The 26,929-nt window shown below is 38.3% G+C and overlaps 1 protein-coding gene across 8 annotated transcripts in view; it reads right to left on the bottom strand.

Annotated features, from left to right (window-relative positions):
- AOPEP (aminopeptidase O (putative)) overlaps window positions 1-26,929 on the bottom strand; it is a 439,006-nt gene that overhangs the window by 343,062 nt on the left and 69,015 nt on the right. For all 8 annotated transcript variants that reach the window (XR_005080838.2, XR_005080837.2, XR_005080836.2 and 5 more), the window contains one exon: window positions 12,033-12,199. Coding sequence is in view for 4 of the 8 variants with exons in the window: in XM_037133315.2 (XP_036989210.2) it covers window positions 12,033-12,199 (167 nt within the window). In the remaining 4 variants the exon portion in view is untranslated. The remainder of the gene's footprint in view (window positions 1-12,032; window positions 12,200-26,929) is intronic.

Genomic DNA, 26,929 nt, shown 5'->3' on the forward strand with positions numbered 1-26,929 from the left:
GTTTCTTCATTTTGTTCTGGTTGAATGTTTCTTTCTTCCTTCTGGTCCACACCATTGATTTGAGTCCCAGTTTCCTTCCCGTCATTTTTAGTTTCCTGTACATTTTCCTTTATTTCAGTTAGCATAGCCTTCATTTTTTCATCTAACTTGTGACCAAGTTCAATCAATTCCATGAGAATGCTGGCTCCTGGTGTGTTGAACTATGCATCTGATAGGCTGGCTATCTCTTCATCACTTAACTGTATTTGTTTCTGGAGCTTTGATCTGTTCTTTCATTTGGGCTGTTTCTTTCTGTCTTGGCACGCCTGTTTACATAGTAATGGGCAAAGCCTTAGATGTTCACCAAGTCAGGGGGAGCCACATTGCTGTGTTGTTACGCTGTATGTGGAGGAGAGGTCTGAGAGGGAATAATACTGCTAGCTCCACTCTCTGCCCCCACTAGCCACAATCAAATTGGCCACTTCTGGTGCTAATTCCCAGGTTGGCGGGCTTGTGTACGTTCTAGGACCTTGTAGGTCTCTCCAATGAACTTTCCTGTGAGGCTGGGAGTTTCTCCTGCTGCCACCTCAACCCCCACCAATGTTTTCAATCAGAGGTTTAAGGCTTTATTTCCCCACGCTGGAATACTGGGTTGCGTGGTCTGTATAGCTTCTGAGTTGTTCCTCCCAGTTTAACTGCATGTGACTATGGGACCACCCAGTCTGCAATCTGCTGCCTCCCAGTCCTCCAGCTGCTGCCTTGCCACAAGTCCTTTCTGCCTGGCTGCCTGTCTCCACCCCTTCTACCAGTTTGGATGAATGTTTCTTCTTCAATTCCTTGGTTGTAAGACTTCCATACAGTTCAATTTTCTGGCAGTTCTGATTGTTTTTTGTTTTTGAATTTGTTGTTGTCCTTCTTTTGGTTATGCACAGTGTGTCTATGTACTCCTCCATCTTGGCCAGAAGTCTCCACTTTATCTTTTAATCTTTTCCACTATAGGTTAGACAACAGCATAAAGTATTTAGAAACACCAAATTGAGACATGCTTTTGTTTACAGATCATATTTCTCTACTCAATAATCCCTGCTGCTTTCCTACCTCAAGATTGTTTCTTTCTAGTTCCAGCCAAGATGGAGGTATAGGTAGAGACCAATTCCCTTCCTCTCACAACCAAAAGGATAACAACCAATCTAAAGTCAAGAGACAACCAAAAGAGCCAGAAAATCAAACTGTATGGAACTCCAACAACAAAGGAATTAAAGAAAAAATCAATGAAAATAACCAAACGGGTAAGGCAGTAGACCTCTCCAGACTCAGACCCCTCCTGACTCAGAAAACCCCCAGCAACTGGCGAACTTTGGGGCAGGGCTGGCTGCCGAGCTCAGGGGGCTGTGCGGGAAGGAATGACTTAAGGAGACTCAAAGGTGGCTGTGGGCTACAGTGGTTGCGGCGGTGGGAGAAACTCCTAGTCTAACACAAAAGTCCGTTGAAAAGGGCGCTAGAGACAAGCAGGTGAGCCACACTGTTCCCTCTCTTCCCCCTCCCCCATAGGCAGCCCCGCAGCACTCAGCAAAGAAGGTTGCCCAGCTGGCCTGAATACCTAAGGTCCCACCCCCTTACAACCTATCAGCTGTGCCAAGACAAAGAAATATGGCCCAAATGAAAGAACAGAGTAAAGCCTCAGAAAGAGAGCTAAGTGAGGAGGCAACTGCTAACCTATCTGATCAAACCCTAGTGCTCTACCGCGAACACACAAACGCACACGGAAAAATTCCCCCCCCCCAAAAAAAAAAAAAAAAAAAAAAAAAAAAAGAATTTAAAGCCCTGGTAATCAAAATGCTCACAGATCTGATTGAGCTTGGTCAAAAACTGAAAAAACAAATGAAGGATACCCAAAATGAAAGCAGAATGTTCAGAGTACCAACAATGACAGGAAGGAAACCAGAGCTCAAAGCAATGACTTGGAACAAAAGGAAAAAATAAACATCCATCAGAAACAAAATAAAAAAATAAGAATTTGAAAAAGTAAAGAGACTCTTGCAAACCTCTGGGACAACCTGAAACATTCCAATATCCAAATTATAGGGGTGCCAGAAGGAGAAGAGGAAGACCAAGAAACCAAAAAACTTATTTGAACAAATAATGAAGGAAAACTTCCCCAATCTGGCGAAGGAAATAGACTTCCAGAAGTCCAGGAAGCTCAGAGAGTCCCAAAGAAGTTGTGTAGCAGGAGACCTGCTTAGACAAGCCCAGACAAGGACACGGTCTGTTTGCTGAGCCACTAAGATAAGGAAGGGTGAGCAACTAAGTAACTAAGGAGTAAGAACAAAAGAACATTGTATGACCCTATCAGCAGCCCTGCTTTCTTGCTTCTGTAAACCTGCTTTTCCCACATAGGCTTAGTAATATCGTTTCTGCATGCCACACTATATAAACAAGCCCCTGCCAGAGGTCGGGGCCCAGAATTTGGAGACTGCCTACTCTGGGTCCGCATGCATAAATAAAGTTCCACTCCATACATCCGAAAGCAGCTGAGTTGTTTTCTGTAACAGATGGACTCAAAGAGGAATGCACCAAGGCACATTATCATTAAGTTAGTTACCCAAGATGAAAGATAAAGAGAAAATCCTAAAAGCATCAAGAGAAAAAAAGACAGTTACCTACAAAGGAGTTCCCATAAGACTCTCAGCTGATTTCTCAAAAGAAACTTTGCAGGCAACAATGGGCTGGAAAGAAATATTTGAAGCCATGAAAGGCAAGGACCTACATCCAAGATTAATCTATCCAGCAAAGCTTTCATTTAGAATGGAAGGGCAGATAAAGTACTTCCCAGATAAGGTCAAGTTCAAGAAGTTCATCATCACCAAGACATTATTATATGAAATGTTAAAGGGACTTATCTTAAGAAAATAAAAAATATGAACAATAAAATGACAACAAACTCATAACTATCAACAAATAAACCCAAAAGAAAAGAAAAACAATGAAAAAAAACTAAGCAAATAGTCAGAACGGGAACAGAATCAGAGAAATGGACATCACACAGAGGGATTTCAGTGGGGAGGGGGGACGGAGGAATAGGGGGGAAACAGTACATGGAAGAAGAAGCATAATTAGCAGGTATAAGGTAGACAGGGAGAGATAAAAATGGTATGGGAAACAGAGGACTCGAACAACTTATATGTACAACCTATGGACATGAACTAAGGGAGGGGAATGCTGGAAGGTTGGAGGGGCAGGGCAGAGGGGAGGACAGAGGGGAGGAGACTGGGAAGACCGTTACAGCATAATCAATAAAAATATTTTAAAAGCCCTGGCTGGTGTGGCTCATTGGGTTGAGCGCTGGCCTGTGAACCAAAGGGTTGCCAGTTCGATTCTCAGTCAGAGCACATGCCTGGGTTGCAGGCCAGGCCCCCAGTAGAGGGCGCACAAGAGGCAACCACACATTGATGTTTCTCTCCCTCTTTTTCTCCCTCCCTTCCCCTCTCTCTAAAAATAAATAAAATATTTTTTAAAATAAAAAAAAAAACATTCTTTCTTCCTCTAGCAAATATTCTTAGTTTCAGAACTTCCTGACCAAATTATTCCATACATTAAGCTATTTCATTATTTTGGAACATCTTTGTATCAGAAACTAAAGATGCTTAGGAATATGTATAGGAATGCATGTATATAGGAATACGTGTATTTGTAGGTGCATATGGACATATTATATAATGTACACATCTATGGTGTATTTATTATAATATATAACAGATACATAAAAAAAGGGGAAGCGCCCAGTTTTGGCAGCTCTTCCTTTCTGGGTTTCCTTTTCCAATGCTTGGGTCTTTTAGCCAGCCTCAACTTTTTTTCTTTCACTGCTATTTAGATGCCAAGCCTACACATTCTGGTTTTATGAACTAGTGCCACCTTCCTGAATACTCCTGGCATGACTGTCTTTCCTTAGTTCTCTCTGCTGTTGCTCAAGAGCAGGAACTGACACCAGAACAAAGGAGAGAGAAGAATGCCTTGGGCTTGTATGCACCAGCACTGCTTAACCAAGGCTACATGTCAGATCACGCCAGGGCTTCTCAAGCTCTGATGCCACAAGCAAGGCTTTGGGTTTCCTTTCCTGCAACATGGTGCCGCTTGAGGCACAGGAGATGCATGAGAGAATGACCTTCGAGATCATTTTTGTGAACCAGGTAAATGAGCGCCACCTACTGAACAGAGAACACAAGTATCTCTCTAGGTTTTGAGTTTTTCCCTTGTGGCTAATGAATAAATAAGGGAGACTACATGGCACCAGGACTGTTCTTCCAAGTCTCACCCTCCATTCTGACCTAGGACAAAGACAACCTAGTTCCCCTTGAACTTAAGTACAAAATGGATAGTCAAACTACACCAAATCATACTGTTCCAAGTAGTCACAGGTACATTTTAGTATTCTACCCACATGAGAATATTCATGAATATCAAGCCTGAGATAAAAATCCACAGGTGGCAATAAGAGCTGATATACACTTGCCTGCCGAAATCATCATTATCCAAAAGAAATCAGGATAACCTCCCTGTATGCCAAGGATGATAAGTGCAATGCTAGGAAGGCAAGCAAGAACTAGTCAAAGGCAAGCCACAAAGAAAAGAATGACCTGACACAAATTTAGAAAGGGCTAGGCATTATTTGAACCCTTATGAGAGATGTAACAGCAGAACACAGTCTCCAATGACCAGTGGCTTTCTGAAAAGATGAAAAGAAGTACAGTATTTAATCTGTGCTCCTTGAAACATGTATGTGTAACTAGCCCAGAATAAAGTTTCCTCAGTTCCAGAAACAAGAAGCTTTTTTACTTTGCATTCTCTGTGGTGAAAACACTTAATCATGACCATTCTGAAATGTCTTTAATTTACCATTTCCTTATACATAATTTCTGGTTGCATGCTGCGGGAGCAGTCTAAATAGTATTGCTCATTTTGAGCCATCAAGAGGGAGGAAAAGTTGGCTTTCAATTGCACACAGGAGGGTCTGGACCCTGAAATCTTGGCTTTTCTCTAAAATTTCCCACACAAAATCAAGAAAGAAAATGTCAGAGAGCTGGTCTATTGGGCAGGCCAGAGAGTAGCATTTTGCCCAGGATGAAGTAATGTCTACAGTCTCTTACTTTTGAATAGAAAAATGAAATCAGATCCTATGTGAGGGCACATAGAGTTTTTAACACCTTACACTTGTTCATATGCTTTTTCTTGTACATTTGGAAAGAGCTTAAATTAGTCAGTCTTGTTCATTACTTGAGGCTTCCCATGAAAAGTATAAGTGGACTGTTTTATTTTTCTAAGATGTAGAAATACACTAAATTAGACTCTGCAAAAATAAAACTAAACAAAAAAATTACCAAATGGGAAACTAAGAATGGACTACAGCAATTTATTTCTTTTAAACTCTATTGCACCTGGAGAAAAGGCATTAATTCTAATCAGAAGCATAGCTAAAGGAAGGACACTGCACTCATGGTCGTCACTATCAGCAGTGGTTTTAAATGCTTCTTCCATGAACATATTACTTCTGTCTGATTACACAGAACACATTTATTCAACAAATAAGTGTTAAGCACCTATTACAGACTCTGGGTCTCGGTGCTTAATAGGTTAGCTACATTTTGGCAGAGAATATGGGCCAACAATAACACATAGGCTGATATTTCTGTCTGCCCAAATGACATTATGCTGAGGAAGTTAAATAAGAAAGGAGCCAATCAAGTCAATCTAAATCTATGGCCTTGATTTAGCTCTCTTGAGAAAAAGGGCTTCTCAGCTAATAAAATTCTTACGATGGTCATTGGGTTACAGTCAGAACCATTAGCCTTCTTTTCTACAAACAGCCAGGAGGAGTGATTTCCCTCAAGCAGCTAGGACTCAGAGGCCCGCCTTCTGATTTCCATCCTTTGTCCCTGGGCTGCTGTCATTTGTCCCTGTTATCTGCCTCATTTACATTATGCTGCTCCCAGGTGCTTTGCTTCTTTCAGGAAATCAGCTGATGCCTGGCAAATGTGGCTAATCAGGTTGATGTGGCACTGTGATGGAAACTGAGTTGAGGGACAAGTCTTGCCACTCATATTTCACAGATAATTCATCATTTTAAAGAGCATTGTGCGAAAGACAGGATGTCCTATGAGACCAATCTACAAATCAAGAAAACATGACTTAGGAAAGGAAGTCGCATCATTTTGTATCCACATACCGATTTTCTTCTAAGGGGTGCAAGGACAGAGACATTATTCCTTGCTCAGAACACCCACTTTGGAACTGGCAGAGAGCTTTGTCAGTTCTCTTTCCTGGTTGTTCTCCAGGGAACCCAGCTGTGGGCCACAGAAGGAATAGCAGCATTAGGCAGAGTTCTTGCTCCTTGTCAATCTCCCTCAGTTTGAGATGGTAAAGTCTGCTGTGAGATAGCATATAAGGTGTAAATGGTATGAACATAAGAAATTCCCAGTTAGCATATACTTTATTTTAACTCTGTGATGAACTGGTAATTCAGAAAAAAAGGTCCACAGATATATTCCTGGAGGTATGAAAATTTTCCACAAAAATTTTAAAGTCAATTCTTGTTTTAATTTTTATGATTATTTGCAAATAGATAGACAACCACAGACAGATTATTGAAGGGGTCAGAAGGCTCTATTCTGTAAAGGGCCAGTTAGTAAATATTTTAGGTTTCACAGGCCATATGGTGTTTATTTCAACTCCAGCTCTGCCATTGCAGCACCAAAGTAGTCATAGACAAGGGCCCCATGTTCCAATAAAACTTTATTTCCAAAAACAGGCAGTGGGTTGGATCTGGCCAGTTGATTGGATCACCCAGATATAACCAACTACTGCCAAACAATCTCAGAGTTCACACGTGCATTAGTACATATGACAACACGGGGACATGCAGCACTGCTTTCATTATTGAGAGACAATGAGAAAAGAACATACGGATAATGCTCTTTATGAGTACAGGCTAAACGACACCACGGCATGCTGTGTGAGCCAAAGCTTTCCAGCACGTGGAAGGAAAGTGGTAGAGAAAAAGATCATCACATGGCTCAAGCAAAACAATCTCCAAAAAACCTTCCTGGAGCAGCACATTCATATTATGAGGGAAAATTACGTTTCAACCAAATATTAATTTTTAGATTAAATTTAAATTGTCCACTTGAATTTTACTGATTTAATAGTTTGGTCTGTGCTTAACTTATAATTTTAATTTGGCTTTATAGATATCTAAGAGTTATAAGCATATAGAGTTTATATCTACTCTTAACGTTTATAGTTTTAAAATATTGTTCTAACACAAAGAATTTCAGTCCACCTTGGTAAACTGCGAGATAAATATTTTTCCTTCTAAAAATAAAAATAATGCTCAAGTTTGAGAAATACCACTAAACATGAGTCTTTACTTATGAACTGCAGGGCCAAACCATGAATTAGAAAGTATGCAGGCATGGTGAGGTCAAGGTAGGTAGAGCTACGTGGCATCATGAAAAGGATAGTCACCACAAGGAAACCTATACAGGGAGCAATGGAGGCTGGGTGTCCTGGTATCAAAGTGTGCTTGACATGCAGTGTTTCACGTACTCAATCCATGTCAGCATGTCAGGGAACCAAGGAGAAAGGGTAGAGAAAGAGCCTGTATGAATCCGGCAGAACTTCATTAGAAAACTACCAGCAAGACACCAAAGCCTGGTTAAAGAAGCTGTGTGCATCAGTAACCTCTCAACTGTTGAACAGAGTGGGTTTGAGGCAGGACACATGTAGACAGTGAATGGAGCAAAGAGGAATTCATAGACTTTATCCTGTCTGTTGGTATACACCAGCAAGACAGCCATGAGAACTATGGGGAAGAAAAATAAAAGTAAAAGAAAATATCATTCTAAGGACTTAGCGGGAGAACAGCCTCAGAAATTAATTTGCTATAGAAACCAAAACCAGTTTAGGAAACTGGTATTCCCATTATGATATAAAAACATATAACTTCTATGAAAAAATAGTAAAAAGTATGAGACGACAACAGACTGAAACAGTGTAACGGTTAGTTTAAGAGATAACAAAGAAATACATCAAAAGGGTAAGAAGGATTGTAAAGAAACTTAAATAACAATTTAAATCTATAATGGAATTAGTAAAGAACAAAATTTTTCTTGAAACTCAGTGGTATAGAATGTGAATAAAAAATGAAAGGGCAAGGCTGGGAGAATGTATTTGTAATATCTGTATTGATAAAAGGCTTATACCTAGAATATGCAAAGTATTCTTAAAATGTAATAATAAAACAACCAAAAACCCAACATTAAATAAATGGGCACATGATTTAAAGAGATGCTTTTCAGAGGAAGATATAAAAATGAACAGTAAATATGAAAAGTTCCTCACCATCATTAGTCATCAGAGAAATACAAATTAAAACCACAACAACATGGTATTTTACACTCTCCTGGAAGGCTAAAATTAAAAGATCTGACAACACCAGTGTTTGCAAGGAAGCACAGCAATGGGACTCTCACATATTGCTGATTGAATGATATAATCTCTTTGGAAATAGTTTGGAAGATACTTACAAGCTTAAACATAAACTTATATGATCCAACAATTCCATTCTTAGGTATTTACCCAAGAGAAATGAAAACCTATATATCTTCAAAAGACCTGTAATGTTCACAGCATTATTTATCATAATGACTAAAAACAATTCAAATGTCTGTCAACAGGTAAGAGGATAAACGAACTGTGGTTTATTCACATAATGGATTACTATTTACTAATTTAAAAAATAATAAACTTTGACACCCACAACAATATGGACATATCTCACAAACCTGCTGAGCAAAGGGAGCCAGATACAAAAAAGTACATATGGAATCACTCCATTTATATGAATTTTTAGCAGAGGCAAAACTAATCTATGAATATGGAAACTGGGTCAGGAGTTGACAGAAGTGGGGTTAGGGAGGAATGTCTTAACTAGAGATGGCAAAGGCACAAGGGAGTCCTGGGGTAAAAGTTCTACGTCTTCATTGGGGTGCTGATTAATTAAATATATATATTTGTCAAACTTCATTGACAAGGTTTAAACTGTATGCATTTTATTACATGTAAATTATACTTTGATAAAGCTGAATAAAAGCAATGGTACCCATAACTAGCTTCTTTCTAGTAAAGTTGTGAATTGTATAAATTAAAAAAATTCTACGAGCCTTTAGGCAGGAAAATCAAACTTTCAAAGAATTAAAAAAAAAAAACAATTTCAGATTTCTCCTAAAAAATGTTAGGGAAGGAACAATAATGAAAATGTTTATAGTTGTTTAAGGGAGAAAAGAAGTCCTAAGACTTTATACCTAGCCAAGGATTTTTCATAAGTGAATGCAACAAAAAAGCCAACCTAAATATGGGAGGGCTCCTACAACATACCACACATCCTTGCTTCTAGAAAAAAATTATTGAAACCATTTCTCATGTGCTTGAGAGATCATGATTCATACTTAAAAGCTGAAGAATAAAGATAGTCTAAATACTTATTCCAAATATGATTTGAAACTAGATGAAGATGTAAGACAATAATTTGTAATTCCTAGAAGATACAATAAAAAACAAACTATAGAGATAATATCAGTCCTAAACCCCAAAAATGTATTAATTAACACTAGGGAATGAAGATGCTAGAAGTAAATGCTCATTAAATTCCTTATTTAATACAGTAAAGTCTAGAGCTATTGGTTCACTAAATTGTAAAAGACCCATTTATGGAATATTCTGTAGTCATAAAAATAATGAGAAAGCTCCTTATATTTAGATATGAAATTACCTGTAAGACAAATTTATTCTAAAGGGTGAGGCACAATACAAAAATATTTATAGCATACCATGACCTATGCAGCAAAAGAGGGAAAAAAATATTATACAAAGGAAACTGGAGACTTTAGTTACCTTGGGGGAAGGGTTATTAAGTAGCTGGGAATTAGGAATATTTTTTATTGCAGGAGACTTTATTGCAATTTTTGTCCTTTTGTTCATTTGTACATTAACCACATAAATGTGACCTATTTTTAAAACTAAATTTTTATGTATTACTTGTTTTATTTTTGAGAATTAACTAAATACTTCTTGAAGACTCTACTATGTGTATAAATCTAGTTTATGACAAAGGAGGTATCACAAACCAGAAAAGACTCAATAAATGATCTTGGAGCAGCTGGTTTCCTATTTGGAAAAAATGTAGTCCTCATTTCATAATTCTGAATCAGAGATTACAAAGATTCAATGAAAATTTTTTAATTAAATAAAAATATTAAAAGGAAGATGAATCTCAAATCAAATAAGACTTTGTAAGAGTAATTTGACAGATTTGACTAAATGAAAATGAAAATCTCCAATAGATCAGAAACATTATATTAAATTAAAAAGCATTCTAAAAACTGGGAAAAATACTTTTCACAAATATGATGAGATTAATACCTATTTTTTAAAGAGCCAATCAAAGTAAAAGACAAAACAAACTTTAGAAAAACCTCACTAAAGCCTCAGTATAAAAATGGGCAAAGGAAATGAACAGCCCTGCCTGGCTGGTATGGCTCACTGGACTGACAGCCAGCCTGCGAACCAAAGGGTCACTGGTTTGATTCCCAGTCTTGGACACATGGCTGGGTTGTGGGCCAGGTCCCCAGTAGGGCGTGTATGAGAGGCAACCACACATTGATGCCTCTCTCCCTCTCTTTCTGCCTCCCTTATCCTCTCTCTAAAAAAAAAATAAATTTTAAAAAGAGAAAGGAAGTGAAGAGATGAGAAATGAAAATGGTTAAGAAACATATAAGGACATGTAAAATCTCACTGATAATCAAAATAATCCAGGTTCAAGATAGTCCTTTTCTTGACTATGAAATGGGTGAAGTTCCTGGGAAACAGAGACCCTCATAACTACTGATGGGTATAAAAAAAATGTGTTATTGGTACAGCAGTAAATTGGTACAACCTCTCTGGGAAACAACTTGGGATATGTACCAACAGCCTTACACATCCTGAAAACTTTTTTATATACTAAATGTTTCCTCAGGAATTTAATGCAACTTTTTCATAATAGGAAAAAACCTGAAAACAATAAAAATGTCTCATACAAAAATGTGAAATTATATATTCATATAATAAAATATTATGCAGACATTAAAATCATAGTTTTGAAAAATACTTAATGACCTGGAAAACATTCAAGATACATTGTAAGTAAAAAAAAAAAAACAAGCCCTATTCTTTGCTATGACTACAATTTTGAAATGATAATATATACATACAAGTTTGAAATATTGGAGGCAAATACAACAAAATGTTAGCAACCATTTTCTCTAAAATTATTTCATTACTTTAAATTTTCTGTAAAATTTAAAGTTTTTATAAGTATGTGAGAGGAGACACCATATTTTAAATGAAGAAATACTATAATTACAAAAATTTTACCTGGCATCTACATGCTCAGGCTCTCAACTGAGTTAATTATTGCAATAAGCAAGTAAGTCCCACACAAAACCTTGAGGACACATTAGCACTTGCCTTTCATCTTTTTTATTGACCCTTTGGTTAAGAATCCATGGGCAAACAGTGTTTGGAATAGATGCTTTACCAGGAGCTCTCATGGGCCGGCCAACAGGAGCACTATCTACACTCAGTGTAATGAATAACCTTGTGCAGGCTCCATGACAAACCACAGACAACTCAACGTAACGGTGTTTCCATGACACACTTGCCTGCCCAGAAAGTCTTAACCAAGACCACCCACTGGTAGCCCACAAACCACCAGGTCAAAGCAACTGCTGAAATAATTTAGGAATTATTAAGTCTGGCATGAAAAGCCCCACGTAACATGCCCAGGCTCCCAAATGCCCCTCATCCTCTCTGCTGTTTTCTACGGCAGGATGTTTTCAGTATGTTCATTCTAACCCAATTAATAAAGGAGCTCTTTAAAGTCGCAAAAAACACTGCACATTGGGTTCCTGGATCCACCATGAGTACCATACATAAAGAAGCACAGAACACATGTACAGTACCTTCGGGAAGCTGTGTTGGCTTGGCACAATTTTCTCCACTCATTAAAACAACAAAAGACGCAGCTGCTCGGACTGTGGCTTGCCATGTTGACATGGCAACGGGTGGCTCCTGGCATGGAAAAAGGGCCCTGTTGTTTATGGGAGATCCCGTAGTATAAACACATGGTCTGCAAAGGAAAGACAAGGAAACAAAAGGAGAAAATCTTTAAAATAAGTTGTCACTTTCCTCACTACCATGGTGGAGAAGGTTATTCACCTTTCAAACAGAAAACATTTAAGCCTTTGTAGATGACTGGTTTCAAAGCTTCTTGAACTGAAATTGCCAAGGTTGGATAAGTGGTAATTTCTCCCAAATAAATTACTTAAATATGTAAAGAGAGATTTTTTTAAAGAAAAAATATTTTTTTGGTTGAAGTGTGAAGAACTAGTCTGCTAAGTTAAAATTTATATTACCCTTGCCCCTCCTCTTAGGCCCTTATGCATTTAAAAGAAAAAAGCTTCGGATATATTCTTACAAAACTTGGAATATATTCTGGAACAGAAAATATGCTCGGAGATCACTGAGATATTAATGTTTGGAAAAACAAGCTGGTACTCTCAAATCCAGTGCCAGCAGGCAGATACCCCAATCTTGGAAACCACCATCTCCAATCGAACCCTTGTGGGAATTCTTATGTGGAGGCCAAGAACAGGGGTTGGCATATAAACAGGATTACAGGTCACAACAACCAGGCTCATGAAAGCCAAATGTAGTTGTTACCAAAGCAGGTGTAGGAAACCAACAACATGGCATTAGGGCTCATTCTGTTACAATAAAAAATGTGAACCCCTGTACAACAACAAAAATCTCTTCCATGACAGAGGTGAAAAAGGTTGATGAGATCAAAGGAATACATTCTTTTGATACCACAGTGTAGAAGCCACAAAACTGACATCAGGAAAGTGTCTTAGGAAAATGTTTCTGCTTTTTGCTTTTCAAAAATTATAACAAATGATCATCAAAAATGTCCCCCAAAATAAAAGTCCAGGACCAGATGGCTTCATTGGTAAATTCTACCAAACATTCAAAGAAGATTTGGTACCCATCCTTCTCAAAAGCTTCCAAAAAATTGAAAAGGCAATAGTTCCTAACACATTTTATGAGGTCAATGTAACCCTGATACCAAAACTTGGCAAGGATTAACACTAGAAAACTACAGACCAATATCTCTGATGAATATAGATACAAAAATCCTAAACAAAATACTAGCAAGTCAAATACAACAAGACATTAAAAAAACAAAAACCCACAATCAAGAGGGGTTCATTCCAGGGGCATGAGGATGGTTCAACATATTGACATAAAATTGATCTATGTAATACACCACATTAACAAAACAAAATATAAATATCAAGTGATCTCATAATAGATGTAGAAAAAACACTTGATAAGATACAACATCCATTTATGATTAAAACACTCAATTAAAATGGGTATAGAAGGAAAGTACCTCAACATAATAAAGGCCAATAACATACTCAATGGTGAAAACCTGAATGCTTTTCCTCTAAAATCAGGAACAACACAAAGATGCCCACTCTCATCACTCTTACTCGAATTGAGAGCCCAGAAATAAAACCACAGGTATACAGGCAACTAATTTTTGACAAAGGAGCCAAAAACATCCAATAGAGAAAGAAAAACCTCTTCAATAAATGGTGCTGGGAAACTTAGAAAGCCACTTGTAAAAGGATGAAACTAGATTATTGTTTGTCCCCTGGTATAAAAATCAATTAACAATGGATCAAAGACCTAAATATAAGATCTGAAACAATACATTACTTAGAAGAAAATATAAGTCCTAAACTTACAGGCTTTGGTCATAAAGAACATTTTATGAATTTGACCCCAAAGGCAAGGGAAATAAAGGCAAAATTAAATGAATAGGACCATGTCAAACTAAAAAGCTTCTGCACAGCAAAAGAAGCCAACAACAAAATAAAAAGGCAACCAACCAAATGGGAGAAGATATTTGCTAACAACAGCTCTGACAAGGGGTTAATATCCAAAATATATAAATAACTCATATAACTCAACACCAAACAAACAGTCCAATTAAAAATGGGCAGAGGACATGAACAGACACCTCTCCCAAGAAGACATACAAATGGCCAACATATATATGAAAAGGTGTTCAACTTCACTAGCTATTAGGGAAATTCAAATCAAAACTATAATGAGATACTACCTCACATCTATTTGAATGGCTATTATCAACAAGACAGGTAATAACAACTCTTGGAGAGGTTAAAAAAAAGGAACCCTCATTCACTGCTGGTAGGAATGTAAACTGGTACAGCCACTATGGAAAACAGTCTGGCAGTTCCTCAAAAAATTGCAAATAAACTTACCATATGACCCAGAAATCCTTCTTCTTGATATCTACCCGAAAAATTCAAAAACATTTATTCACAAAGATATATGTACCTCTATGTTCACTGCAGCATTATTCAGTGGCCAAGACATGGAGACAACCAAAGTATCTCTCAATAGAGGATTGGACAGAGAGGATGTGGTACACTGGAATACTACTCAGCCATAAGAAAAGATGAAATATGGATGGACAACAAGTGACAACATGGATGGGTCTTGAGAATATTATGCTAAGCAAAATAAATCAGTCAGAAAAAGCTAAGAACTATATGATTTCACTCCTATGTGAGATATAAAACTAAAACTCATAAACACAGGCAGACAATAGCATGCTGGTAACCAGAGGGAATGGGGTGTGGAAGGTAGTAAGAGGTATAGGGGGTCCAATATATGGTGACGGAAGATGATTTGACTTGGGTGTTGGGCACACAATGTAACATACAAATAATGTATCACAGAAATACATACCTGAAACCTATGTGACCCCATGAACCAATGTATCTCCAATAAATTAAAATGTTATAGCAAATATGATATAGTGTTAATCAGCTTGATTAACATCACATTAAAATCACATGATTTATTGCATCCCTGCAATGTGCAAGAACACACAGAATGTTGGTCCCACTCTATCAGTCAGGGTCTAGTAAAGAAAAGAGAAAACAGCCTAGGTCTTAACAAACAGAGGTAATTTAATTAGGGAATTGTTTATATAAGTGCTAGAAGAGCTGAGAAGCCAAACAGGGCACAGTGAGGCAACCCAGAGATTAACCACAGCAGTAAGTGGCTGTGACTCCTTTTGTTGAAGAAGCTGATATTACTGGATCATCCAGCAGAGGCCAGAGTCACAGTGGGGACTGTCCAATAGGTACTGGGACCAGAGAGGGCTCAATCACAGTTAGAGATGACAAAGGAAGAAGGGAGAGGAAAAGAAATACTGTTCCTTGCCAACTCCTGCTCTCAAATTTTTCTATCAGTGCCTCCCCCACAACATTGGTCAAACCTACCAAGAAATAGAAGACAAGGGAGCCTAGATAATGACATGCCTGATCATTCAGAGATCACATTAAGAGCAGAAAATAGACCTTAGGGCAGACAGGCAGGCACAATCTACCTTCCTAGAAGTGTACATGATAACTCACAGGTTTGCACGGGGCAGGGAAAGATCAGAAATTCAGAAGACTTTAATTCTGCCTATGTTGCCTACTTATTAACTAACCATGGGAAAGTCCCTTGACCTCTCTGAGTCACATATAAAATGAGGATGGGATACAGGTTGGTAAACTCTGTTGTCTGTTCTGGTCTAGAAATCTATGATATTGCATTCCAAGTTTACACACAAAATTTCATGGAAGACCCATAATCTCCCATCAGTTTCAGTGAAACTTAGTTAACTGTCCAGCCTCAGGCTGTTTAAGAACCTAATGAGGAAGCCTGCCAGAACTGGCTTCTCCCAAGTAGGGCAAGTGGTGGTGAGCATGTGGTAGGAGGTATGCTATAAAGCTCAAATAACTCAGCTAGATTCAGCCAAGTATGCCCAGTTCTGGGAATTCTACCCGTAAAGTGTTTTGTTTTTTTTTCCCAAAAGCCCATCTTAGAGAAGGGTCCTAAAACAGGAAAAGTGACCATTGTTAAGTGGAAACAGAGTGCACTCCCAGTGGACAAATGGCAGGCCAAATTATTGCTTCCTTTGAAAATGGCAGTCCTTGGGATTAAGGCTTTCTTTCTCAATGAAGCAGAATGAACCTTACAATTTTTCTCAGTTCAAAAGGTCTAGGAAACCATTTCTAATTTAAGTATACTTGTGGAGTTAAATTTATTTGTGATGTTTACAGGGAAAGGGCAGGTATCTGTCTACATATCCCCTTAAGACTTTCTTGGCATCAGGCAAAGGGGGAGCTGACCTATATGATAGTCTTAAGTCTGAGGGTGCTCAGGCTGAGTCTAAAAGTATCTGTACCCTCAAAAAACAAGAAAAAACTCAAACAATCTAACTTTACACTTAAAGAAATTTGAAAAAGAACAACAAAGTCCACAGTGAGTAGAAGAAAATGAAATTGATTATAGCAGAAACAAATGAAATAGAACCAAAAAAGAGACAAAAGATCAATGAATCCAAGAGGTGGTTCTTTGAAAAGATAAACAAAATTGACAAACCTTTACCCAGACTCATCAAGTAGGAGACAGGACCGAAATGAAGAAAATCATAAATGAAAAAGAGGAGGACTTACACCAAGATGGAGGCGTAGGTGGAAACATTGTGCCTTCTTGCACAACCAAGTTTAAAAACAACAAAGTTTTAGCAACAAAAACGCAGCCAAACCACAGAAAATTGAACTACACGGAAGTCTGACAACAACGAACCCTTCACCCAAACTGGTAAGAGGGGCAGAGCCAGCAGTAGAGTGGGGTCAGACGGGAAAGATCCACTGGACCAACCCGGGTGCGCAACCCAGGTGCACAGGCAGCCGTAGGCGGATCCCAGGTGTGGAATAGCAGCAGGTGGACCCACTAAGGACGCAAGGTGGCGGACCCACAGAGGGCTGACCATGGTCACACATTTATGCACAGATAAACTGGTGAAGGAGTGAGCAGTGACATGGACTGCACAGGCCCCAGTGGAGGGAAGCAGCAGAGGGGACTGCTATTGTCCCTCTTTAACCCTGCCACAACATACAGTGTCACAACCCAGAGACTGAGTTGCCCCACCCCCGGTGAACATCTAAGGCTCTGCTCCTCATACATAATGGGCACGAACAGGCCAAACATAGCTTGAGAAGAACTCAAAGTCCCAGAGCCCATAACTCTAAGTGACCAAGAAATAGCCAAATTTTCAGATGCACAGTTCAAAACACTGGTGATCAGGATCCTCACAGAACTGGTTGATTTTAGTCACAAATTAGAGGAACATATGAAGGCTAAACTAATTGAAATGAAGGGAAATGCACAGGAAACCACTAGAAAGGAAAATGGGACTCAAATCAAAGGAGTGGACCAGAAGGAAGAAAAAAATAGCCAAACAGAAAAGGATGAAGAAACAAGAATTTGAAAAAATGAGGAGAGTCTTAGGAACCTCTAGGACATCTTTAAATGCTCCAACATCTGAATTATAGGGGTACCAGAAGGGGGAAAGGAACAGCCACCAGTGGAAAACTTATTTGAACAAATAATAAAGGAGAACTTCCTCAATCTGGCAAAGGACATAGACTTCCAGGAAATCCAGGAAGCTCAGAGAGTCCCAAAGAACTTGGACCCAAGAAGGAACACACCAAGGCACATCAGAATTACATTAGCCAAGATTCAAATGAAGGAGAGAATCCTAGAAGCAGCAAAAGATAAGGAGACAGTCACCTACAAAGGAGTCCCCATCAGACTGTCAGCAGATTTCTCAAAAGAGACCTCACAGGCAAGAAGGGGCTGGAAAGAAGTATTCCAAGTCATGAAATCCAAAGACCTATATCCAAGATTGATCTATCCAGCAAAGCTATCATTTAGAATGGATGGGCAGATAGAGTGCTTCTCAGATAAGATCAAATTCAAGGAGTTCATCATCACCAAGCCCTTATTATATGAAATGTTAAAGGGGACTTATCTAAGAAAAAGAAGATAAAAAAGATGAACAGTGAAAGGACAGCAAACTCACAGTTATTAACAACCACACCTAAAACAAAAGCAAACTAAGAGGACAGCTAGATCAGGAGCAGAATCATAGAAATGAAGATCATATGGAGGGTTAGCAACAGGGGAGTGAGAGAAGGAGAAGCGGGGAGAAGGTACAGAGAATAAGAAGCATAGATGGTAGATAGAAAATAGATAGGGGGGAGGGCAAGAATAGTATGGGAAATATAGAATCTAAAGAACTTGAGACAGGTGGTCATAAACTAAAGGGGGAGAATGGTGGGGGAGGGGGTGTGCAGAGTGGAGGGGAATGAAGGGCGGAAATAGAACAACTGTAATGGCATAATCAATAAAATATATTTTTTAAAAATTCAAAAAAATAAAATAAAGTAAAAGAGTACATCTCCACCAAGCCAGCACTGCAAGAGTTGCTAAAGGGATGGCTATAAGAAACAGCAGAGAGACAGAGAGACTGACAGAGACAGGTATGGAATGAATGGCAATGAATAAATAGCTATCAATAATAACCTTAAACATAAACAGTTTAAATGCTCCAGTCAAAAGACATAGGGTAGCAGAATGAATAAGAAAACATGACCTGCATATATGATCTCTACAAGAGACCCACCTCAGAACAAAAGATCTACACAGGCTGAGAAAACAGATGGAAAAAATATTCCATGCAAACACATGAAAAAAAGCTGGGGTACCAATACTTATATTAGACAAAATAGATTTAAAAACAAAGGTCATAAATGAGACAAAGTGGGTCACTACATAATATTTAAAAAATAATCCAACAAGAGGATATAACCCTTGTAAATATATATACACCCAACACAGGATCACCTAAACATATAAGAAAAATCCTGAAAGACTTCAAAAAAGATATAGACAACTGATATGTCCCTCATAAAAAAATTTCTTTTTCATAAAAAAAAGAAATGAAAGAGAAGTAACAACTGAAACCAAAGAAATATAAAAGACTATAAGAAAATATTATGAACAACTATATGCCAACAAATTGGACAACCTGGATGAAATGGATAAATTCCTAGAAACATACAATCTTCCAAAACTAAATCTGAACTGACACATTACACCTAGTGAAATTGAAGCAGTAATAAAAAACTCCCCAAAAACAAAATCCCTGGACCAGATGACTTTACAGGTGAATTCTACCAAACATCCTGAGAAGTACTAACACCTCTCCTCAAACTGTTTCATAAAATTCAAGAGGAGGGAAGAATCCCAAACTCATTTTACAAGGCCAGCACTAACTTAATTCCAAAAAAAAGGGGAGGAGAGGGGAGGGGAGGGGAGGGGAGGGGAGGGGAGGGGAGGGGAGGGAGGGGAGGGGAGGGGAGGGGAGGGGAGGGAGGGGAGGGGAGGGGAGGGGAGGGGAGGGGAGGGGAGGGGAGGGGAGGGGAGGGGAGGGGAGGGGAGGGAGGGGAGGGGAGGGGAGGGGAGGGAGGGGAGGGGAGGGGAGGAGAGGAAAGGAAAAAGAGAAAGGAAAGAGAAAAGAAAAGAAGAGAAAAGACCAATAGCCCTGATGAACATAGATGCTAAAATCCTCAACAAAATATTAGCAAACCAAATATAGCAATGCATCAAAAAGATCATACACCATGATCAAGTGGGATTTATTCTGGGAATTCAAGGTTGGCAAAACATTCACAAATCAATAAATGTGACATACGACATATACAAAATGAAGGATAAAAACTACATGATCATATCAATAGATGCAAAAAAAGCTTTTCATAAAATCCAGCACCCATTTATGATAAAAACTATCAGCAAAGTGGGAATAAAAAGAACATACTTAAACATAATAAAGGCCATATATGACAAGTCCACTATCAGCATCATACTCAACAGGCAAAAACTACAAGCATTCCCATTAAGATTGGGAACAAGACAGGGATGTCCACTCTCACCTTTCTTATTCAAACTAGCACTGGAAATCATAGCCACAACAATCAGAGAAGCAGAAGAAGAAATAAAAGTCATCCAAACTGGAAGGAAGAAGTAAAACTGTCTTTATTTGCAGGTTACATGATAATGTACCTAGAGAACCCCAAAGATTCTACCAGAAAACTACTAGAACTGATAAATGAATTCATCACACTAGCAGGATACAAAATTAATATCCAGAAATCACTTGCATTTTTATATGCCAATAATGAACAGAAAGGGAAATTAAGAAAATAATCCAATTCACAATTGCTTCAAAAGGAATAAACTACCTAGGAATAAACCTAAGCAAGGGTATAAAAGACCTATACTAGGAAAATTATAAGACACTATAAGAAAAAAATTGAAGAAGATATAAATAAGTGGAAGCACATACCATATTCGTGGATAGCAAGAATTAACATCATTAAAAGGTCCATACCACCCAAAGCAATCTACAGATTCAACACAATTCCTATCAAGATTCCGCTGACATATTTCACAGAACTAGAACAAATATTTCAAACATTTATATGGAACAACTGGCCCCGCATAGCAAAAGCAATCCTGAGAAAGAAGGACGAAGTTGGAGGAATCACACTACTTAATATCAAACGATACTACAATGCTATAGTAATCAAAATAGCCTGGTACTGGCATAAAAACAGACATACAGATGGAACAGAACAGAGAGTCCAGAAATAAACCCACACCTTTATTGTCAATATCTGACAGAGTAAGCAAGCACATACAATGAGCTAAAGAAGTTTATTCAATAAACGGTGTTGGGAAAATTGCACAAATACATATAGAAAGATGACACTAGCCCACCTTCTTACACCACAGAGAATAAATTCAAAATAGATTAAAGATTGAAATGTAGACACAAAAACCACAAAAATCCTAGAAGAAAACATAGCCAGCAAAATCTCAGACTTACCTTATAGCAGTATTTTATCAGATATATCTCCCCAGGCAAGGGAAACAAAATAAATACAAAAGCAAATGGGACTACATCAAACTAAAAAGTTTTTGCACAGCAAAGGAAATCATAAACAAAATAAAAAGACAACCTACTGAAGAGGAGAACATATACACTGATACATCTGATAAGGGGTTAACATCCAAAATTTATAAAGTACTTATGAAACTCAACAACAACAAAAACAAGCAACCCAATTAAAAAATGGGCAAAGAACTTGAATAGATACTTCTCCAAGGAGGACATACAGAGGGCCAACAGACATCTGAAAAGATGCTTGATGCCACTAATCATTAGAGGAATGCAAATTAAAATCACAATGTCATACCCTCTCACACCTGTCAGAATGGCTATCATCAATAGTCAACAAACATCAAGTGCTGTCAAGGATATGGAGAAAGGGAAACCCTTTTGCACTGTTGGTGGGAATGCAGATTGGTACAGCCACTGTGGAAAGCAGTATGGAGGTATCTCAAAAAATTAAAAGTGGATCAGCCTACTGACTCAGTGATCCCACTTCTGGAAAGATATCCAAAGGAACCCAAACCACTAATTCAAAAGAACATAAGCACCCCTGTGTTCACTGCAGCATTATTACAATTGCCAAGACATGGAAGCAGCCCAAGTGTCTACCAGTAGATGAGTGGATGAAACAACTATGGGACATTTACACAATGGAATGTGACTACTCGGTCACAAAAAAGAAGAAAGCTCTCTTTGTGACAGTATGGATGGAGCTGGAGAACATTATGCTAAGTGAAATAAGCTAGTCAGAGAAAGACAAATACCATATAATTTCACTCATGTGGAATCTAATGAATGAACTGAACAAGGAAAATGGTGACAGATTCATAGATGGAGAGCAGGATGACAGCTTTGGGGGTTGTAAGGGATGGAACGATTGAGCCAGAAGAAAAAAGGACTCATGGTCATGGACAACAGTGTGGTGATTGCTGGGGGAGGGGTGTATAAGGGGACTAAATGGTAATGGAAAAATACAATAAAGATTTTTTTTAAAGTATCTGCACTCTCTTGCTGTTGTGCTCAGCACCTCGTTTCCCTATGGTGACTCTGGTGTTGGAGGTATCCCCATGTCTACACAAGGAACAAATCCTCCTCAAAATATTGTTTTGCAAAGAGTTTTGCTCTCCATCTCCCTAAAAGGTTGGGTTGGAAATACATGCTAACATATTAATATGTGTTCCACCTGTGCACTTAATTAGGCAGTCCAAGACTTCTTCCATCAGCTTCTATGCCGCTTTCCAGAAAAATAATCACATTTGAGATGAGGCCATATCTGAGAAACACTGCAGAAGAAGAATCAGAATCTGCAATATACTTCCTGATATTCATACCCTTGTGGAGTACCCTTGCATGCTGTACCTGGGTTAGTCGGTGTGACAAATACAAGATGGCACATATCACTTCGGAGATTAGATTATTAAAAATCTTTAACTTCAACATTAGGGTTTCCTTTCCTTCTCTTTCTTCATCACTTACTCTGGGGAATATCAAGCCATGTTGAGGACAAAGTGGGAGTCTATGAAGGGTACATGTGGTAGAAGCCAAGATCTCCAGCACACAATCAGTGAGGACCCAAGGCTTCTCAACAGCCATATCATGTGCATTTCAAAGATGATCTTCCAGCTCCAGTCAAGCCTTGAGATGCCTCCAGCTCCAGCATAATGCAAACTTGTAAGAGATCCTGAGCCAGAACCACCCTGTTAAGCTGTTCCTGGGTTCCTCAGAAACCATGAAATACTAAATTTTCTCTTAATCTATTAAGTTTTGAAGTAATTTGTTATCCAAAAATAGATAATAGAATTTTCTCATGTTTCTGGCTCAAGTGATTAAATGAATCACAAAATTATTAAAAAAGGAAGAAAACTCATTACCACAACAAAGTCACAGGAAGGGTCAGGGAGAAGAGTCCCTACCTGTTAAATTTGCTTATACAAGGTTTTACGCACCATATGGCAGATGATATTTTCCTTTAGATTTTATCTATTTTTAAATTTGTTAATTGTTCAATTACAGTTATCCCCATTTTCCCCTCATTACTCTCACTTGCATTACCCATCCCTCCTTCTACATTCAATCCCCCCCCTCCACTGTCTTTGTCCATGGGTCTTTTATAAATGCTCCTTGATTTGACCATTCCACTTCTTTTTCCTGTTATCCCCTTCTTCCCTCCCCTTTGGTTACTGTCAGATTGTTCTTTATTTCCATGTCTCTGGTTCTACTTTGCACGCTTGTTTGTTCTTCTGATTACCACTTATAGGCGAGATCATGTGGTACTTGTCTTTCACTACCTTTGGCTTATTTCACTTAGCTGCATAATGCTCTCCAGTTCCATCCATGCTGTCACAAAGGGTAGAAGCTCCTTCTTTCTTTCTGCTGTGTAGTATTTCATTTTGTAAATGTTCCATAGTTTTTTGATGCACTCATTTGCTCATGGGCACTTAGGCTGTTTCCAGCACTTGGCTATTGTAAATAACAACAAACATATGGGAACATAGGTTCTTTTGAACTGGTATGTCAGGATTCTTAGGGTGTAAACCCAGCAGTGGAATTGCTGAGTCAAAAGGCAGTTCCATTTCTAGTTTTTTGAGGAAATTCCATACTGTTTTCTACAGTGGTTGCACCAGTCTGCATTCCCACCAACAGTGCACTAGGGTTCCCTTTTCTCCACAACCTCATCAGCACTTGCTGTTTGTTGATTTATGGTGGCCATTCTGACAGGTGTGAAGTGGTATCTCATTGTGGTTTTAAATTGCATCTCTGATGGCCAGTGATGCTTGAGCATCTTCTTATATGTCTCTGGGTGACCTCTATGTCCTCTTAGAAAAGTGTCTGTTCTGGTCCTTTGCCCATTTTTTAATTGGATTGATTGTCTTCCTGGTGTGGAGTCCTATAAATTCTTTATATATTTTGGAGATCAAACCCTTGTCCAAAGTACCACTGGCAAATATTTTCCCATATGGTTGGTTCCCTTTTCATTTTGTTCATGTTTTCTTTAGCTTTGCAGAAGCTTTTTATTTTGATGAAGTCCCATGTGTTTATGCTTTTTTAAAAAAATATTTTCTTTATTTTTAGACAGAGGGGAAGGGAAGGTGAAAGAGAGGGAGAGAAACATCAATGTGTGGTTGCCTCTCACATAGCCCCCACTGGGGACCGGGCTCACAACCCAGGCATATGCCCTGACTGGGAATTGAACCATGACCCTTTGGTTTGCAGCCCGAGCTCAATCCACTGAGCTACACCAGCCAGGGCTGTTTATGCTTTTCTTTATACCGCTTGCTCTAGGGGACATATTGGTGAAAATATTGCTACATGGAATATCTGAAATTTTCCTGTCTTCATTCTCCTCTAGGACTTTTATAGTGTCATGACTTACAAGTCTTTTATTTATTTTGGGTTCATTTTTGTGTATGTTGTAAGTTGGTGGTCAAGTTTCATTTTTTTGTATGTAGTTGTCCAAATCTCTCTAAACCACAGGTAGTGAACACAAGACTCATGGGGCTGAATCCAGCTTTCCACCTTATTTTATCTCGCCCAGCACCTTGTCTCTACCCAGTGGCAGCGCTGAGCTCTTGCTTAACTGTTAAGGAGTAGTTACATTTATACAGTCCTAAAATCACATTTGGCCCTTTGAAGGCAAACATGAGGCTGATGTGGCCCCCAATGAAAATGAGTTTGACACCCCTTCACTAAACCATTTGTTGAAGAGCCTATTCTTACTCCATTTCACCCTCCTGCCCTCTTTGTTGCATATTAATTGACCATAGAGACATGGGTTTATTTCTGGGCTCTCTATTCTGTTCCACTGATCTGTGTCCAATCTTATGCCAGACTGTTTCAATTGCAGTGGCCTTGTCATATAGTTTGATATCAGGTATTGTGATTCCTCCTACTTTGTTCTTTTCAAAATTAATAGATGCAACTATATGGGGTTGCTTATGGTTCCATATAAATTTTTGAAGTGTTTGTTCTATATCTCTAAAATATGCCATTGGTGCTTTAACAAGGATTGTACTGAATCTACAACTCACTTTGGGTAGTATGGCCATTTTCATGATGTTAATTCTTCTGATCCATGAACACAGTGTATGTTTCCATTTGTTTGTGTCTTCTTTAATTTCTTTCTTCAGTGTTGTGTAGTTTTCTGAGTACAGGTCTTTTACCTCCTTGGTAAGGTTCTTAGGTACTTTATTCTTCTTGTTGCTATAGCAAATAGGATTTTTTTCCAGTGTCTGTTTCTGGTATTTTTTTCCTGGTATACAAAAATGGCTTCGATGTCTGAATACCTATTTTGTATCCCACTGTTTTTACCAAATTCACTTATTACACAGAGTAGTTTTCTTAAGGAGTCTATAAGGTTTTGTGTGTACATTACCATGTCATCTGTAAACAATGACAGTTGTACTTCCTCCTTTCCAATTTAGATGCCTATTCTTTTTCTTGATTGTTCACTGGATTAGAACTTCCAATTTTATGTTGACTAGAAGTGGACACTCTTGTCTTGTTCCTGATCTTAGTAGGAAAGCTTTTAGTTTTTGCCTGTTGGGTATGATGTTGGCTGTACGTTTCTCGTATAAGGCTTTATTATAGTGAGCTAGGTACGTTCCCTTTACTCCTACTTTACTGAGTGTTTTTATCATAAATGGGTGTGGTACCTTATCAAAGGCTTTTCCCACATTTATTGATATGATCATGTGATTTTGACTTTCCTTTTGTTTATGTGATGTATTAGGTTTACTGATTTGTGCATAGTGTACCATCCTTGCATCTGTGGAATGAATACCACTTGTTCATGGTGTTTGATTTTTTTAATGTATTGCTGGATGCAGTCTGACAATATTTTGCTGAGGATTTTGCATCTAAATTCACCTGCAATACTGGCCTGTAGTTTTCTTTCTTTCTTGGAAGAAAGTCTTTATCTACTCTTGGGATTAGGATGATGTTGGCCTTATAAGACTTTGAAAGTATTCCCTCTTCTTGGTTTTTATTTTGGAATAGTCTGAGAAGGCTGGGGGTTAGCTCTTCCCTAAATGTTTTGTAAAAAATCACCTGTGAAACTGTCTGGTCCAGGGCTTTTGTATGCCGGGAGTTTTGGGAATTACTGCTTCAATTTCACTATCTGTTATTGGTTTTTTCAGGCTCTCTACTTCTTCATTCAATTTGGGAAGATGATGTGTTTCTAGAAATTTGCCCATTTCACTTCAAGTTTTCAAATTTCGTGGCTTATAATTGTTTGCAGTAATTCTTACAATCCTTTGTATTTCTGTAGTATGTTACTTCTCTGCTTTCATTTCTGATTTTATTTATTTGGGTCCTCTCTCTTCTTTTCTTGAACAGTCTAGTTAAAGGCTTGTGATTTTGTTTAAGTTTTCAAAGAACCAGCTCCTGAATTTATTGATCATTTGAATTATACTTTTAGTCTCTATATCATTCAATTCTCCTCTGATCTTGATTATTTCCTTCCTTCTACTCTCTCTGGGCATTGTTTGTTGTTGATCCTCCAGTTCTTATAGATGTAGGGTTAGGTCATTCATTTGAAATGTTTCTATCCTTTTTTAGGTAGGTCTGTATTGCTATGAACTTCCCTCTCAGGACTGCCTTTGCTGTGTCTCATAGGTTTTGGACTATTGTGTGTTCATTGTCATTTGTTTCCAGAAACTACTTGATTTCTTCCTTATTCTCATTATTAATCCATTCATTATTTAACAGCATGCTATTCAATCTACATGCATTTGAATGCTTTTGAGTTTTTTCCTTGAGGTTGGTTTCTAGTTTCAGTCCCTTTGTGGTCTGAGAAAATGGTTGAAATGATTTCAATTTTCTTGAATTTGTTAAGGCTTGTTCTGTATCCTACCATGTGGTCTATCTTTGAAAATGTTCCATGTGCATTTGAAAAGAATGTGCATT

The sequence above is a fragment of the Artibeus jamaicensis genome, unplaced genomic scaffold (genome assembly GCF_021234435.1).
Source record: "Artibeus jamaicensis isolate MK-2021 breed Jamaican fruit bat unplaced genomic scaffold, CSHL_Jam_final scaffold_1964, whole genome shotgun sequence".
NCBI classification, from domain to species: Eukaryota; Metazoa; Chordata; class Mammalia; order Chiroptera; family Phyllostomidae; genus Artibeus; species Artibeus jamaicensis.